Genomic DNA, 14,284 nt, shown 5'->3' on the forward strand with positions numbered 1-14,284 from the left:
TCCTCCACATCATTATTGCTCATTAAGTTTACCCATTCTATATGTAGATTGAAGGCGCTCATGATTACTTTATTGATCTTGTTCCATGTACCTCTAATTGCTTTATTTATACCATGCTCTGTGACTACTACTGTTTGGCCTATACACAACTTTTACCAATGTTTGCTGCCCCTTGTTGTTTCTGAGCTTCACCCAAACTGCTGCTACATCTTGAGTTTCTGAAGAAGAGAAATTTGCGTTTGTGCATCATATCTCAAAGTATTTCACAAACTGTGAATTATTTGAGTGCAATGACTGTGTTAAGACAAACATGCAACCACACATTTTTATAATTCTTTTTATGACCTTAGGACATCCTAAAAGGATTAACAATCAGTGAAATACTTTGGAATTGTAGTCACTGCTGGAAATGTAATGGGATAAAATGAACAAATAATTTAAGGAAGTTTGACTGGGGAGCATAATTTTAAAATTTGGACTAGATCTTTCAGGAGTGAAATTAGGATACAGTTCTGCACTCAAAGATGGTAGAAGTTTGGAATTCTCTTCCACAAACAGTAAGTGATGCTAGATCAGTATCAGTGCTAGATCAATTGCTAAATCTAAATCTGAGATTGATATGAGACACAGTAAAAAGGGTCTTAAATGCCTGGATTAAAATCTTGCAACCTTGTGCACGTGATGGAAATGCATTAGCTATTATATCACCAGTCTGTGGAAGGGTTGAGGCTATCAAGTGAACTTATAAAGCATAGGACAGGATATTTTCTAAATGGTAAAGAGCTAGAAACAATGGAGGTCTATAGAAATTTGGGTCCAGGTACATGGATCATTAAAATGTCAAACAGATACAAAAAATAATCAGAAAGGCTAATGGAATGCTGGCCTTCACATCTAGAGAACTGGAATATGAAGAATAAAAGTCATGCTACAACTGTACGTAGCACTGGCGAGGTCACACCAGGTCACATGCGAAGTTCTGGGCACCACACCTTAGAAATGATATATTGGCCTTGGAATAAGTGTAATGGTGTAATGTTGCTTTAGCAGAATGACACCTGGACTCCCAAGGGTTAAATTATACAAGGTTGTATTCCCTTGAATTTGGAAGGTTATGGGGTGATTTGATTCAAGTTTGCAAGATAATGGGAACAAATAAGTTAGAGAGAAACGATTGCTGCTGTTTCGGGAATCTCGGACTCAGGGATGTAGTCAAAACATTAGAGCTGGACTTTGCAGGAGTGAAATTAAGAAATACTTTTCACACACAGGTTAGAATAAGCTTGGAAATCTCTCCCGTAAATGGCAATTGATGCTAGATCAATTCTCAATTTTAAATCTGAGATTGACTTTTATTAACCAAAAGCGTCAACGGGTAAGGGACAAAGATGCTATATGGAGTTAGACTGCAGATCAGCATGATCTTATTTAATGGCAAAGCTGGCTGGAGGGGCTAAATGACCTCCCTTTGTTGCTATGTTTCTAACCATAGTTACTTAATAACCTTGAATTCCACTTAACTTTTACAAGATAGAATCAATTTGTCTGTTTTCAACTTGGGCATTAGAAAAATACAACCCCCCCCCCCCCCCCCCCCCCCCAAATCCCCCAGCGCACTCGAAGAATGCATTTTTGTTTTTACAGTGGTTCTGCGAGTAGGGAGCTTTCCTGAATAGTGCTGGCGGCCATGAGCTTCATTTCCACTTTAGCACAGTTCCTGCATATGCATCAAGAATCGCTGTAGTATTGCTGGGCATGTCAAGAAGAGCACTAACACTATTCAATGAAAATACTAGTTGTAACTATTGTTCTATGGAAGATTATGTAGTTTATTTTACACTATTTGCAGATGACACTAAGATTGGTGACATAGTGGACAGCGAAGAAAGTTATCTCCAATTGCAACGGGATCTTGATCAATTGGGCCAGTGGGTTGATGAATGGCAGATGGAATTTAATTTAGACAAACGCGAGGTGATGCATTTTGGTAGATTGAACTAGGGCAGGACTTACTCAGTTACTGGTAGGGCGTTGGGGAGAGTTACAGAACAAAGAGATCTAGGGGTACATGTTCATAGCTCCTTGAAAGTGGAGTCACAGGTGGACAGAGTGGTGAAGAAGGCATTCGACATGCTTGGTTTCAGCGGTCAGAACATTGAATACAGGAGTTGGAATGTCTTGTTGAAGTTGTACAAGACATTGGTAAGGCCACACTTGGAATGCTGTGTGCAATTCTGGTCACCCTATTATAGAAAGGATATTATTAAACTAGAAAGAGTGCAGAAAAGATTTACTAGGATGCTACCGGGACTTGATGGATTGAGTTATAAGGAGAGGCTGAATAGACTGGGACTTTTTTCTCTGGAGCGTAGGAGGCTGAGGGGTGACCTTATAGAGGTCTATAAAATAATGAGGGGCATAGATCAGCTAGACAGTCAATATCTTTTCCCAAAGGTCGGGGAGTCTAAAACTAGAGGGCATAGGCTTGAGGGGAGAGATACAAAAGTGTCCAGAGGGGCAATTTTTTCAGAGGGTGGTGAGTGTCTGGAACAAACTGCCAGAGGTGGCAGTCGAGGTGGGTACAATTTTGTCTTTTAAAAAGCATCTAGATGGTTATGATGGGCATAGGGGGATATGGGCCAAATGCGGGCAATTGGGATTAGTTTAGGGGTTTTTTTTAAAAAAAGGGCGGCATGGACAAGTTGGACCGAAGGGCCTGTTTCCATGCTGTAAACCTCTATGACTCTATTTAGCATTGCAATATTGTGCATCTAGCTGTGCTGTGGTGTAAATGCTCTGAATAAAATTAACACTAATGATATCTAAGTGACAGTCGGCTTTAATTTGGCTGCGAAGTGGAAGACCATTAATTTAGATATTAAGTTCAATGTAATTGAGGAAGGTGATGATGTGATTGATATTGCTAATTTCATGAACTGAATCTATTGTACATACGATTTGGAAAAATCAAGATAAGATAAAGATCAGTGGCCGAAGTGTAACCCCTTCAACTGCCTCTCTGCAGATGGGGAGACTGGAACACATACTGGGTATTTAAATTGAAGATCAGGTCCAATGATGAATTCCTTTGAGCACAGTTGCAATTCGGGGGAAAGTAAGGAGCCCTTCTTTGAGAAGTTGAAACTAAATTAGGGTGAGGCAGCCTCAAATTAATCTTTAAAAGCAAGTTCAGGCTGGTTTGAGGGTTTGAAGAGGAAGGAAAATTTAGATAGCTTTAAGTTTACTGGTGAGGGAGCAAGTGGTAACCCAAGTACCAGAGATACATATCTGCAACTTTAAAAGCTATTATTGAGGAGATGTTATTTACCCTGTCAAGTCTTCAATGTTGACTAGACAGTTCTCTCAAAAGAATTCCCCAATAGAACTTACATTTCTATATGCTCCTGTGAAAAATCGGTTAACGGTTCTTCTCAGGTGCAAAGCTGAGGGAGATATTAACTTGAAACCTGAGCTTCTGTAGCACAGTGAAAATCCAATGGCTCCAAAGGAATATCTAAGGTTTTGGTTACTGTTCTGTGGCATTCTAACAAAGCATAGATAAGCAGGAAGATAATTGAGAATTTGTTTGCTGCTTGCTTCAGCCCTTTTATTGAAAATTATTGTAAAGTTAAGAACATTGCCCCTAAAGCATTGTTGAGTCCAGACAATGCCCTGGTCATCCCTTAAACTTAATTGATTTGTCTGATAACATTAGCATTGTATATCTCCCAAAGAATACTATGGCTTTAATCCAGCCTATGGATAAAGATGCCATCGCTACATTGCGGCTTGTTATGTAAGGGAGACATTAAACCAACTAATTTGTGAAACTGATCGAGAGGGAATCCAACGGTTTGAGAACTTTGGCAAATTTCCAACATCATACATGCCATTAAGTTAATTGGGGTGAATCCAGCCATCAACAATTAAATGCTGTTTGGCACAGGATTTGGCCAGAATGTGTGCATGATGTTACTCGTGGTGTACCGCAAGGATCTTCAGTTACTAGTGGTGTACCGCAAGGATCTGTTTTGGGGCCACTGCTGTTTGTCATTTTTATTAATGACCTGGATGAGGGCGTGAAAGGATGGATTAGTAAATTTGCGGATGACACTAAAGTCGGTGGAGTTGTAGACAGTGTGGAGGGAAGTGGCAGGTTACAGAGGGACATAGATAAGCTGCAGAGCTGGGCTGAGAGGTGGCAAATGGAGTTTAATGCGGAACAGTGTGAGGTGATTCACTTTGGAAGGAGTAACAGGAATACAGAGTACTGGGCTAATGGTAAGATACTTGGTAGTGTGGATGAACAGAGGGATCTGGGTGTCCATGTGCATAGATCCCTGAAAGTTGGCACCCAGGTTGATAGGGTTGTTAAGAAGGCGTTAGCTTTTATTGGTAGAGGGATTGAGTTTCGGAGCCAGGAGGTCATGCTGCAACTGTACAAAACTCTGGTGCGGCCGCATTTAGAGTATTGCATACAGTTCTGGTCCTAGTATTATAGGAAAGATGTGGAAGTGTTGGAAAGGGTGCAGAGGAGATTTACCAGGATGTTGCCTGGTATGGTGAGAAAATCGTATGAGGAAAGGCTGAGGGGCTTGAGGTTGTTTTCGTTAGAGAGAAGAAGGTTAAGAGGTGACTTAATAGAGGCATACAAGATGATCAGAGGATTAGATAGGGTGGATAGTGAGAGCCTTTTTCCTCGGATGGTGTTGGCTCGCACGAGGGGACATAGCTTTAAATTGAGGGGTGAGAGATATAGGACAGATGTTAGAGGTAGGTTCTTTACTCAGAGTAGTAAGGGCGTGGAATGCCCTGCCTGCAGCAGTGGTGGACTCGTCAACGTTGAGAGCATTCAAGTGGTTATTGTATAAACATATGGATGATATTGGAATATTGTAGATTAGAGGGGCTTTAGATTGGTACCACTGGTCGGCGCAACATCGAGGGCCGAAGGGCCTGTACTGCGCTGTTATGTTCTATGATTTTCATGGATTCATCCCTCATTAAAATGCTGTTGATATAAATGCGATTGTTGACCTTTCGCGTAATGTGGGTTTTGATTGAGTTGGTGCAGGTGTTTTGAAGGAGGAGTTGGAATGTCACAATTATGATCTGATGAAGTTGGAGAAGTGGTCGGTGTAGACTCGATGGGCTGAATAGCCTCCTGCACTGTAGGGATTCTGTGCTCAGACAAATGCATGTTTGGGGGAGGATATGATTAAGATAATGAAGAAACAGAAGTAACTCATCAAATTACAAAAGAAATTAAGAACATTGGTGAGTTAGCTTACTAAATGCAGCCCATCATTCAAGATATGGATCCAGTTCCAGTGACTTGGATAAATCCATTCAATGTTAGAGAAATCTACATTAAAAGGCAGAAGTTTGTTACGGGGACCAGGCTGGATTCGTTTTTCAACTAAGTCAATCAACAACAAATAACATAGGTTCTCCATCAGCATCTCCAGTTACCGCTGCTGAGTTGGACTCACTTAACTGATCTTCAGTCTCCACCCAGACTGGCTTCGTCTTCATTAGTATTTAATGTTTATAAGATTTTATTATTGATGTGTTTGTGTTTGACTAATATATAAATTACATTAAATACATAGATTAAAGCTCTATTTTTCTGTATTAATTCAAAAATTACAGACCTGGAATCTAACCCATTCTTAATGCTACATGCTTTCTTACATGAAAGTGATTGTCGTTGAGCATGCCCCTTTTTGGGGACACATTAGAAGTGCTAAATGAGGCTGAACTGTATAATAGTGATTAGGGACGACAGCTAAATGTTTCACCATGTGTAGGTTAACATCAAATATTAATTGTAACTGTTACACCTGATTGTAAACTTAGTACATTAAAACAAAGCAAGGACTTCAACCTGATGACAGGACTCTGGGGTAAACAAAGAATCAGTTTGACCATTGGACATTTGTGTTGCTGCAACTGACAGTGGATCATTAAACGTCGGAGAATTTCTGGCCAAGATCTATTCCTCAACTGACAGCTCCAATATACATGATCATGTTGCTCTTTGTGGTCCCTTTCTCTGTGCAAATGGCTGTTCTGACCCTTGACCAGACCCCCTGATCTTTGGTGGGAATGGGCTAGGGACCAAGAATGGGGTACCTTTTCCCCACTGGCCCACAACACGTAACCACCAACCTTCAGCTCCATTCTTCATTTAAAGTCTGCACGCTACATTCCATCTTCTGTTTGGAGCCTGTTTCTCTACTCTCCCTTAATTGGAACCTGTAACTGTTCCCTGTCTCTGTCCTCACGCGGGACTTCCTTTTGGGACATCCCTATTTCTTCTCTCTCTTTGAGGCCTCTTCCTGTTCCTTGTCTGGGACACTATTCTTCAATTGGGGCATCTAGTCCCCAAGGTGGATTTTTGTACTGTTTTCCCTTTTATTCACTAATGCACACGTGTTCGTGCCCTGTCTTGGACCCAGAGAACCTGGAGATGCAGAAATGTGCATGTGCAGCCTGCCCCCAACCTCCCATGTGCACAGTCTATAAAGCCAAGTAAATAATAAAAGCTTTCATATTTTTTCTTTAACTTGAATACGTACATTTGTTGAAAAAATACAGGGTTGGATGTGAGAACCTTGGAGCATTGTCATTTGTCTTTTTGCCTTCATTAGAGTTCCTTAAAATTTTCTGCATATTTTGTTCAAAATTGCTTACAAACCATGTTCCTTGCATATTCTTCAAATGGTGGTTTCTCAAGAAAACAAATGGACAACAGAAACCTTTTGTTTAGCAAAGGACCAATTCATTTAAGGATTTTTCATTGTATTTTAGATTTTGTAGAAGAATTCTGTTGATACAATACTTATGACACTAAAGAGAAACTTTGCACATGAAAACTGTTTGCATTTATGTCCCCCATGTAAATCACCTCTGTATAATGAAAGTCACTTCTATCTATTTATATTACTTTGTTCTATCTTTTAGATCACAATATTGATCTGGTGGCAATGGATGTGACTGTCAATGCAGTGGCAGGAGCTCTTAAGGCTTTCTTTTCTGATCTACCTGATCCACTTATTCCCTACAATCTTCATTCCGAGCTATTGGAAGCAGCTAGTAAGTGACATGAGTTTTGATTATTCTTTCAAGTATATGCTGCTGAGTTATTAAGGAAATTCAGTTGTTGGGTACTGAAGTTCCACATTCAGTATCAATTGCATTTATGATTCATAAGATTTCAAACAATGATTTTGAAGATAAATTTTATATTTAATAAACTAATAAAAGTTTCTTTTGAGCATTGACCATGGTATTATTGAATGCTGTTGCCGAGTATCTGTTCTAACTCTTCTCTTAGGTTCATTTCCAATTTTAAAATGACAGTACCTGATATTGGCCTTAATATCAGCTTCAACATTAATTTAACCTTTGAAGATACTTTGGTCTTTTCTGTTTGCATTTTTTAAAGTTGTTATATTGGATCCCTCTTGTTGTGGAAATGGTCGGGAACAAGGAATTAGAAACTTGCTTCAATTTTCTCAAAGAAATCTTAAAGAATTAAATCAACAGTTTTGGTTCTCTGCTTTATTAGTATGCAATAACAGGTCTGTTTTTCAACATATTTGTAATATTCTGCAGTTAAAAATCTAAAGAAGTTGAGTTCCACTGGTGTCAACTGGTTTGCCATAGGGATTAGAGTTGGGCCCTCAACTGTTTACAATTTATATAAATGACTTGGATGGAATGGCCAAAGGTATGGTTGCTAAATTTGTTGTTGATGCTTAGATAGGTAGGAAAGTAAGTTGTGAAGAGAACAAGGGGACATGGATTAAGTGAGTGGGCAAAGATCTGGCAAATGGAGTCTAATGTGGGAAAGTGCAAAATTATCCATTTTGGCAGGAAGAATAAAAGAAGAAGCATATTATCTAAATGGTGAGAAATTGCATTGCTCTAAGATTGTCATATCAATCTCCATTGACTTTGGTTTTGCTGGAGCTCCTTGATGCGATACTTGGTCAAATGCCGCCTTGATGTCAAGGGCAATCACCCTCCTCTCACCTTTTGGAATTCAGCTCTTTGACCATGTAATAAGGTCACGAGTTGAGTAACCTGGTGGAACCTAAACTGGGCATCAGTGAGCAGGATGCTGCTGAGTAGCCTTCCATCATTTTGCTGATGATCAAGAGTAAATGGGGCAGTGATTGGCCAGGTTGGATTTGTCCTGTTTTGTGTGGACAGGACATATCTGATAAGTTTTCCATCTTGTTGGGCAGATGTCAGTGTTACAGCTGTGCTGGAACAGCTTGGCGAGGGGCACGGCAGGTTTGGAGCACAAGTACTATTGTCAGGGCCCATAATCTGGAGATTACTATTTTTGAGGTCCTATTTGCTCATTTCCTACTTCAATCTGACTGCAGGGACATATCCCTCTTTTTCTCTATGCCCTTTGTACCAATGTGGTTCATGACTGCTGGTGTTCGCCCTCCTCCCTTGATGCTCTGCAGCTGTTCAGTGACGTTCCTGACTGCGGCATCAGGAACGCAACACAACATCCTGGATCGTGGTCTGCAGCTGCAGAAAAGTTTGTCTGTTCCCTTAACTATTAAATCTTCTGTTACTATTGTTCTTTTAGTCGCCTTTTGTTGCCACCCATGGTACCATGGACTTGTCTCTGGCTGCACTTCCCAGATGAACCATCACTGTCATTATTCAATATTCAAAACTAAAATACTGGTTAGAGAGTGAGATGCACTCGGGGACGATTTGTCCTACCTGCCTGTTGTTTCTTGACTGATGATCATCCATTGCTTCTCCCTGCATATCCTTAAGCTGCAGGGTGACCACATCTATTAACGTACCATTCACAAATCTCTGAACTTCTTGATGTACCACAGCCACATCAGCTCAAGCTCCCAAACTTGGAGTTATAAGCTGCTGCAATTGAGGACACTTCCTGCACAAATGGTTATCCAGGACATAGGAAGTGCCCTGGAGTTCCCACATAGCACAGGATGGGCACTTTGAGGTCAGAGTAGCTCTGTAATTACTATTAGCTACTGCTAATAAAAGTTACAACTGGGCAGCACGGTAGCACAGTGGTTAGCATTGCTGCTTCACAGCTCCAGGGACCCGGTTCGATTCTCGGCTTGGGTCACTGTCTGTGTGGAGTTTGTACATTCTCCTCGTGTCTGCATGGGTTTCCTCCCACAGTCCAAAGATGTGCGGGTTAGGTTGATTAGCCATGCTAAAATTTGCCCCTGAGATGCATAGGTTAGAGGGATTAGCGGGTAAAATATGTAGGTATATGGGGGTGGGGCCTGGGTGGGATTGTGGTCAGTGCAGACTCGATGGGCCAAATGGCCTCTTTCTGCATTAAGGTTTCTATGATACTTTCTATGATAAATTTTCCTGCTAATCTAACACTAATAATTAATTCATTCACTCACTACTGTAGTAACCCATTTCAAATTCTTAATTTTAAGCTTCTAATTTGAAATAAATACGGAAGAGAGAAAAATACTCAACAACCAATCACTTAGCCAGTTTCCTGTGATGTTGCACATATATATTTTTTGAATTTGTGCTGCTGGCCTCAAAGTGACCCGCTTCCCCCCTCAATTACTCCCTGAAACACTTGCTCTTCCTCTTTGGCAATCCCTCAGGGTCAAGGGTGGCTTACACTCTGGGGAGGTGGGTTCTGCGGTGGTTGAATAGTCCAATTCTGGAGAGACAGATTCTGCCACAGGTTTGGCAGGTGTTGTTTGATGAGGTGGGTCGCTCTGAATTCTGAGCTCTCTTTCCACTGTTTACGCTTGGCCTCCGTCTGCTCTACCCAGTGATGCTGGAGGTGATTTGTGCCTTCACAGATGCTTCTTCTCCTATGGATGCTCTTCTCCAATTTGTGTATTCTAACACAAGCAATTACCTTGTGTCGATGACGATGTTGTATTCATTTCGGGAGGCTTTTGGAGTGTCCTTGTAGCGGTTCCTCTGCTCTCCAAGTGATCGCTTGCCGTGGTGGAGCTCAGAATAGAGCACTTGTTTCAGGAGTCTTGTGTGGGGGCATGTGTACAATGTGGCCTGCCCATCACGGCTGGTTGAGCATGACCAGTGCTTCAATATTGGGATATTGGCCTGGGAGGAGCAGGCTGGTAGAGAACCTTTGTGTTCCAGATGTCCAGTTTGAGGCCCATTCTTTCTTGTGCCTTGTAGCTCGGTCTCTAAGTGTGCATGCACACAGGCATTGTCTGTGTACTGCAGCTCAATGACAGAAGTTGGGGTGGTCCTGGTTCTGTCTCGGAGGTGTCAGAGGTTGAACAATTTCCTACTTGTCCGATAGGTTACCTTCCCTCCAGCTGAGTCATGTTGAGGTCAAAAAGGTGGTGGTATTGGGGTTCTTGAGAAACATTAAAGTAGACAAGGCCCGTTTCCTGTACTGAGTAGAATAGAATCATAGAATCCCTGTAGTGCAGAAGGAGGCCATTCGGCCCATTGAGCCTGAACCAACAACAATCCCACCCAGCCCCTATCCCCATAACCCTACATATTTACCCTGTTAATCCCACTAATCTACACATCTTGGGACACTAAGTGGCAATTTAGCATAGCCAGTCAACCTAACCTGCATATCTTGGACTGTGGGAGGAAACCGGAGCATCTGGAGGAAACCCACACAGGCACGGGGAGAATGTGCAAACTCCACAGTCACCCAAGGCCGGAATTGAACCAGGGTCCCTGATGCTGTGAGGCAGCAGTGCGAACCACTGCGTGCTGACCCTCGAGTCTGCACCGATCACAATCCCCCAGGCCCTATTCCTGTAACCCCACATGTTTACCCTGTTAATCCCCCTGACACGAAGATCAATTTAGCATAGCCAATCAACCTAACCCGCACATCTTTGGACTGTGGGAGGAAACCGGAGCACCTAGAAACATGTGCAGACATGGGGAGAACATGTAAACTCCACACAGTCACCCAAGGCTGGAATTAAACCCAGGTCCCTGGCGGTGTGAATTTGAAAGCCATTTCAGTTTTGAGGAAATGATCTTGACAATATGCACATTGTCTAAGAATGTGGTCATTCTGTACAAATATTGTTGATTGATGAGGAGGTTTACATGGCAGTAAACACAGAACAAGTGAAGGGACACAGATTTAAGGTTTGGGGCAAGCGATACAAAAGCAAATGTGAGGAAAATTTTTTTGAACAGTGAGTTGGATCACATCAGTTGTTGAGCTTGGCACGAAGTACACAAAATGTTGTGTCCTTTCCAAAAAATAGTATCTGGTTTTAATCCTGTGGTACATGGAGAATCTTTCAAAAAGAAATCAAGTTTTATCCATCCTGTGTTTTCTATATGGCCTGAGTTTGTCTTTCTTGCTCGCTGCCTCCCTCCCTCCTGCTTCTTTTTCAATTAATGTGACCATTGCCTGAACTCATTGTGCACCTTGTGAAAAGATTTCAGGAGGTTCTATGATATGATTTCCTGATGGAAGCCCAGAGGGAAACTTGTCAATACTTGGTACTTGATACGCTGCTGATCTCCAGTGTCCTAAGGTTATAATGTCTCTGTGATTTTTCTCCTGTTCACACTCAGTGTGAAAATTCTTTTAAAGTATAAGATGTAGGAGCCAGAGTAGGCCATTTGACCCATTAAGTCTGCTCTGCCGTCATTCAATGAGATCAGATCTGATCTGATGATCCTCAGTTCCACTTTGCTGCCTTATCCCCATAACCCTTGATTCCCTCGCTGATTAAAAATCTGTCTATCTCAGCCTTGAACATACTTAACAACCCAACCTCCTAGAGTCCTCTGCAGTAAAGAATTCCACAAATTCCACCCTCCAAGAGAAGAAACTCCTTCTCATCTCTGTCTTAAATGGATGACCTCTTATTCTGAACTGATGCCTTCTGGTCCAAAAATCACCCACAAGGGGAAACAACATCTCAGCATCTACCCTGTCAAGCCCCCTGAGAATCCCATGTGTCTAAATAAGGTCACCTCTCAATCTTCTAAACTCCAATGAAGCCCAACCTACTTAATCTCCCTTCATGAGAAAATCCCTCCATACCCAGGATCAACCTTGTGAACCTTCTTTGGGCTACCTCAATGCCAGTATAAATTTCCTTGGATTAGGGGACCAAAACTGTTCACAGTATTCCAGGTGTGGTCTAACTAGTGCCTGATATAGTTTGAGCAAGACTTCCCTATTTTTTTATACTCCATTTCCTTTGAACAAAGGCCTAAATTCCATTTTTCTTCCCTATTATCGACTGAACTTGCTAGCTTTTTGTGATTTATGCACGAGGACCCCCAAATCCTTCTGTGCTGTCTCCATTGAAATAACATTCAGCTCCTTCCTTCCTTCCTTCCAAAGTGTATAACCTCACATAACTTCACTTTAGTACGTGAAGAATGAGTTGTTAGAAAAACATAGACACCTTACAAAGTGCACAACTTTGAAGATGATAAAGTCATAGAGTTATACAGCACAGAAACGGGCCCTTTGGCCCAAATCATCCATGCTGGCCAGGTTTCCTAAACTGGACTAGTCCCATTTGTCTGCATTTGGCCCATATCCCTCTAAACCTTTCCTATCCATGTACCTGCCCAAATGTCTCTTAAATGTTGCCGTTGTACCCGCCCTTACGACCACCTCTGGCAACTCATTCCATATACACACCAACTTCTGTGTAAAGATTTTGCCCCGCATGCCTTTTAAGTCTTCCCCTCTCACCTTAAACTTATGCCCTCAGGTTTTTCTCCTATACCCTTGGGAAAAGACCTTGGCTTTTCACCATACCTATGCGTCATGATTTTATAAACCTCTGAGGTCACCCCCTCCCCTCCTAGGCTCCAAGGAAAAGAAATCCCAGCCTATCCAGCCTCCTTATAATTCAAACCTTCCAGCCCTGGTAATGTCTTGTAAATCTTTTTTGCACCCTTTCCAGTTTAATAACTTTCTTCCTGTAACAGGGTGACCAGAATTGTACACAGTCCTCCAAATGCGGTTGTACCAATATCTTGTAAAGTTGCAGCATAATGTCCCAACTCCTGTATTCAATGCTCTGACCGATGAAGGCAAGTGTGCCAAGTGCTGCCTTCACCACCCTGTCTACCTATGATGCCACTTTCAAAGAACTATGTATCTGCACCCCTATGTGTCTCTGTTTTAACAACTCTCCAGGGTCCTACCATTAACTGTGTAAGTTCTACCCTGGTTTGTCTTGCCATAATGCAACACCTCGATTTTTTTGAATTAAACTTCTTATGCCGTTCCTCAGCCCTCTGACCCAGTTGATCAAGATCCTGTTGTAGTTTTAGATATGATAGAACATAGAACAGTACAGCACAGAACAGGCCCTTCGGCCCACGATGTTGTGCCGAGCTTTATCTGAAACCAAGATCAAGCTATCCCACTCCCTATCAACCTGGTGTGCTCCATGTGCCTATCCAATAACCGCTTAAATGTTCCTAAAGTGTCTGACTCCACTATCACTGCAGGCAGTCCATTCCACACCCCAACCACTCTCTGCGTAAAGAACCTACCTCTGATATCCTTCCTATATCTCCCACCACGAACCCTATAGTTATGCCCCCTTGTTATAGCCCCATCCACCCGAGGAAATAGTCTTTGAACGTTCACTCTATCTATCCCCTTCATCATTTTATAAACCTCTATTAAGTCTCCCGTCAGCTTCCTCTGCTCCAGAGAGAACAGCCCTAGCTCCCTCAACCTTTCCTCATAAGACCTACCCTCCAAACCAGGCAGCATCCTGGTAAATCTCCTCTGCACTCTTTCCAGCGCTTCCACATCCTCCTTATAGTGAGGTGACCAGAACTGCACACAATATTCCAAATGTGGTCTCATCAAGGTCCTGTACAGTTGCAGCATAACCCCACGGCTCTTAAACTCCAACCCCCTGTTAATAAAAGCTAACACACAAGAGGCCTTCTTCACAGCTCTATCCACTTGAGTGGCAACCTTTAGAGATCTGTGGATATGGACCCCAAGATTTCTCTGTTCCTCCACAGTCTTCAGAACCCTACCTTTGACCCTGTAATCCACATTTAAATTAGTCCTACCAAAATGAATCACCTCACATTTATCAGGGTTAAACTCCATTTGCCATTTTTCAGCCCAGCTTTGCATCCTATCTATGTCTCTTTGCAAACCAACAACAGCCCTCCACCTCATCCACTACTCCACCAATCTTGGTGTCATCAGCAAATTTACTGATCCACCCTTCAGCCCCCTCCTCTAAGTCATTAATAAAAATCACAAAGAGCCACTGATCAC

At 42.1% G+C, this 14,284-nt stretch overlaps 1 protein-coding gene across 3 annotated transcripts in view; it reads left to right on the forward strand.

The window, feature by feature from the left end:
• Positions 1 to 14,284, forward strand: part of arhgap5 (Rho GTPase activating protein 5) — an 80,642-nt gene that overhangs the window by 49,619 nt on the left and 16,739 nt on the right. For all 3 annotated transcript variants that reach the window (XM_078233691.1, XM_078233694.1, XM_078233692.1), the window contains one exon: positions 6,967 to 7,098. In XM_078233691.1, the coding sequence (XP_078089817.1) occupies positions 6,967 to 7,098 (132 nt within the window). The remainder of the gene's footprint in view (positions 1 to 6,966; positions 7,099 to 14,284) is intronic.

This window comes from Mustelus asterias, chromosome 18, assembly GCF_964213995.1.
Source record: "Mustelus asterias chromosome 18, sMusAst1.hap1.1, whole genome shotgun sequence".
In the NCBI taxonomy this organism is placed as follows: domain Eukaryota; kingdom Metazoa; phylum Chordata; class Chondrichthyes; order Carcharhiniformes; family Triakidae; genus Mustelus; species Mustelus asterias.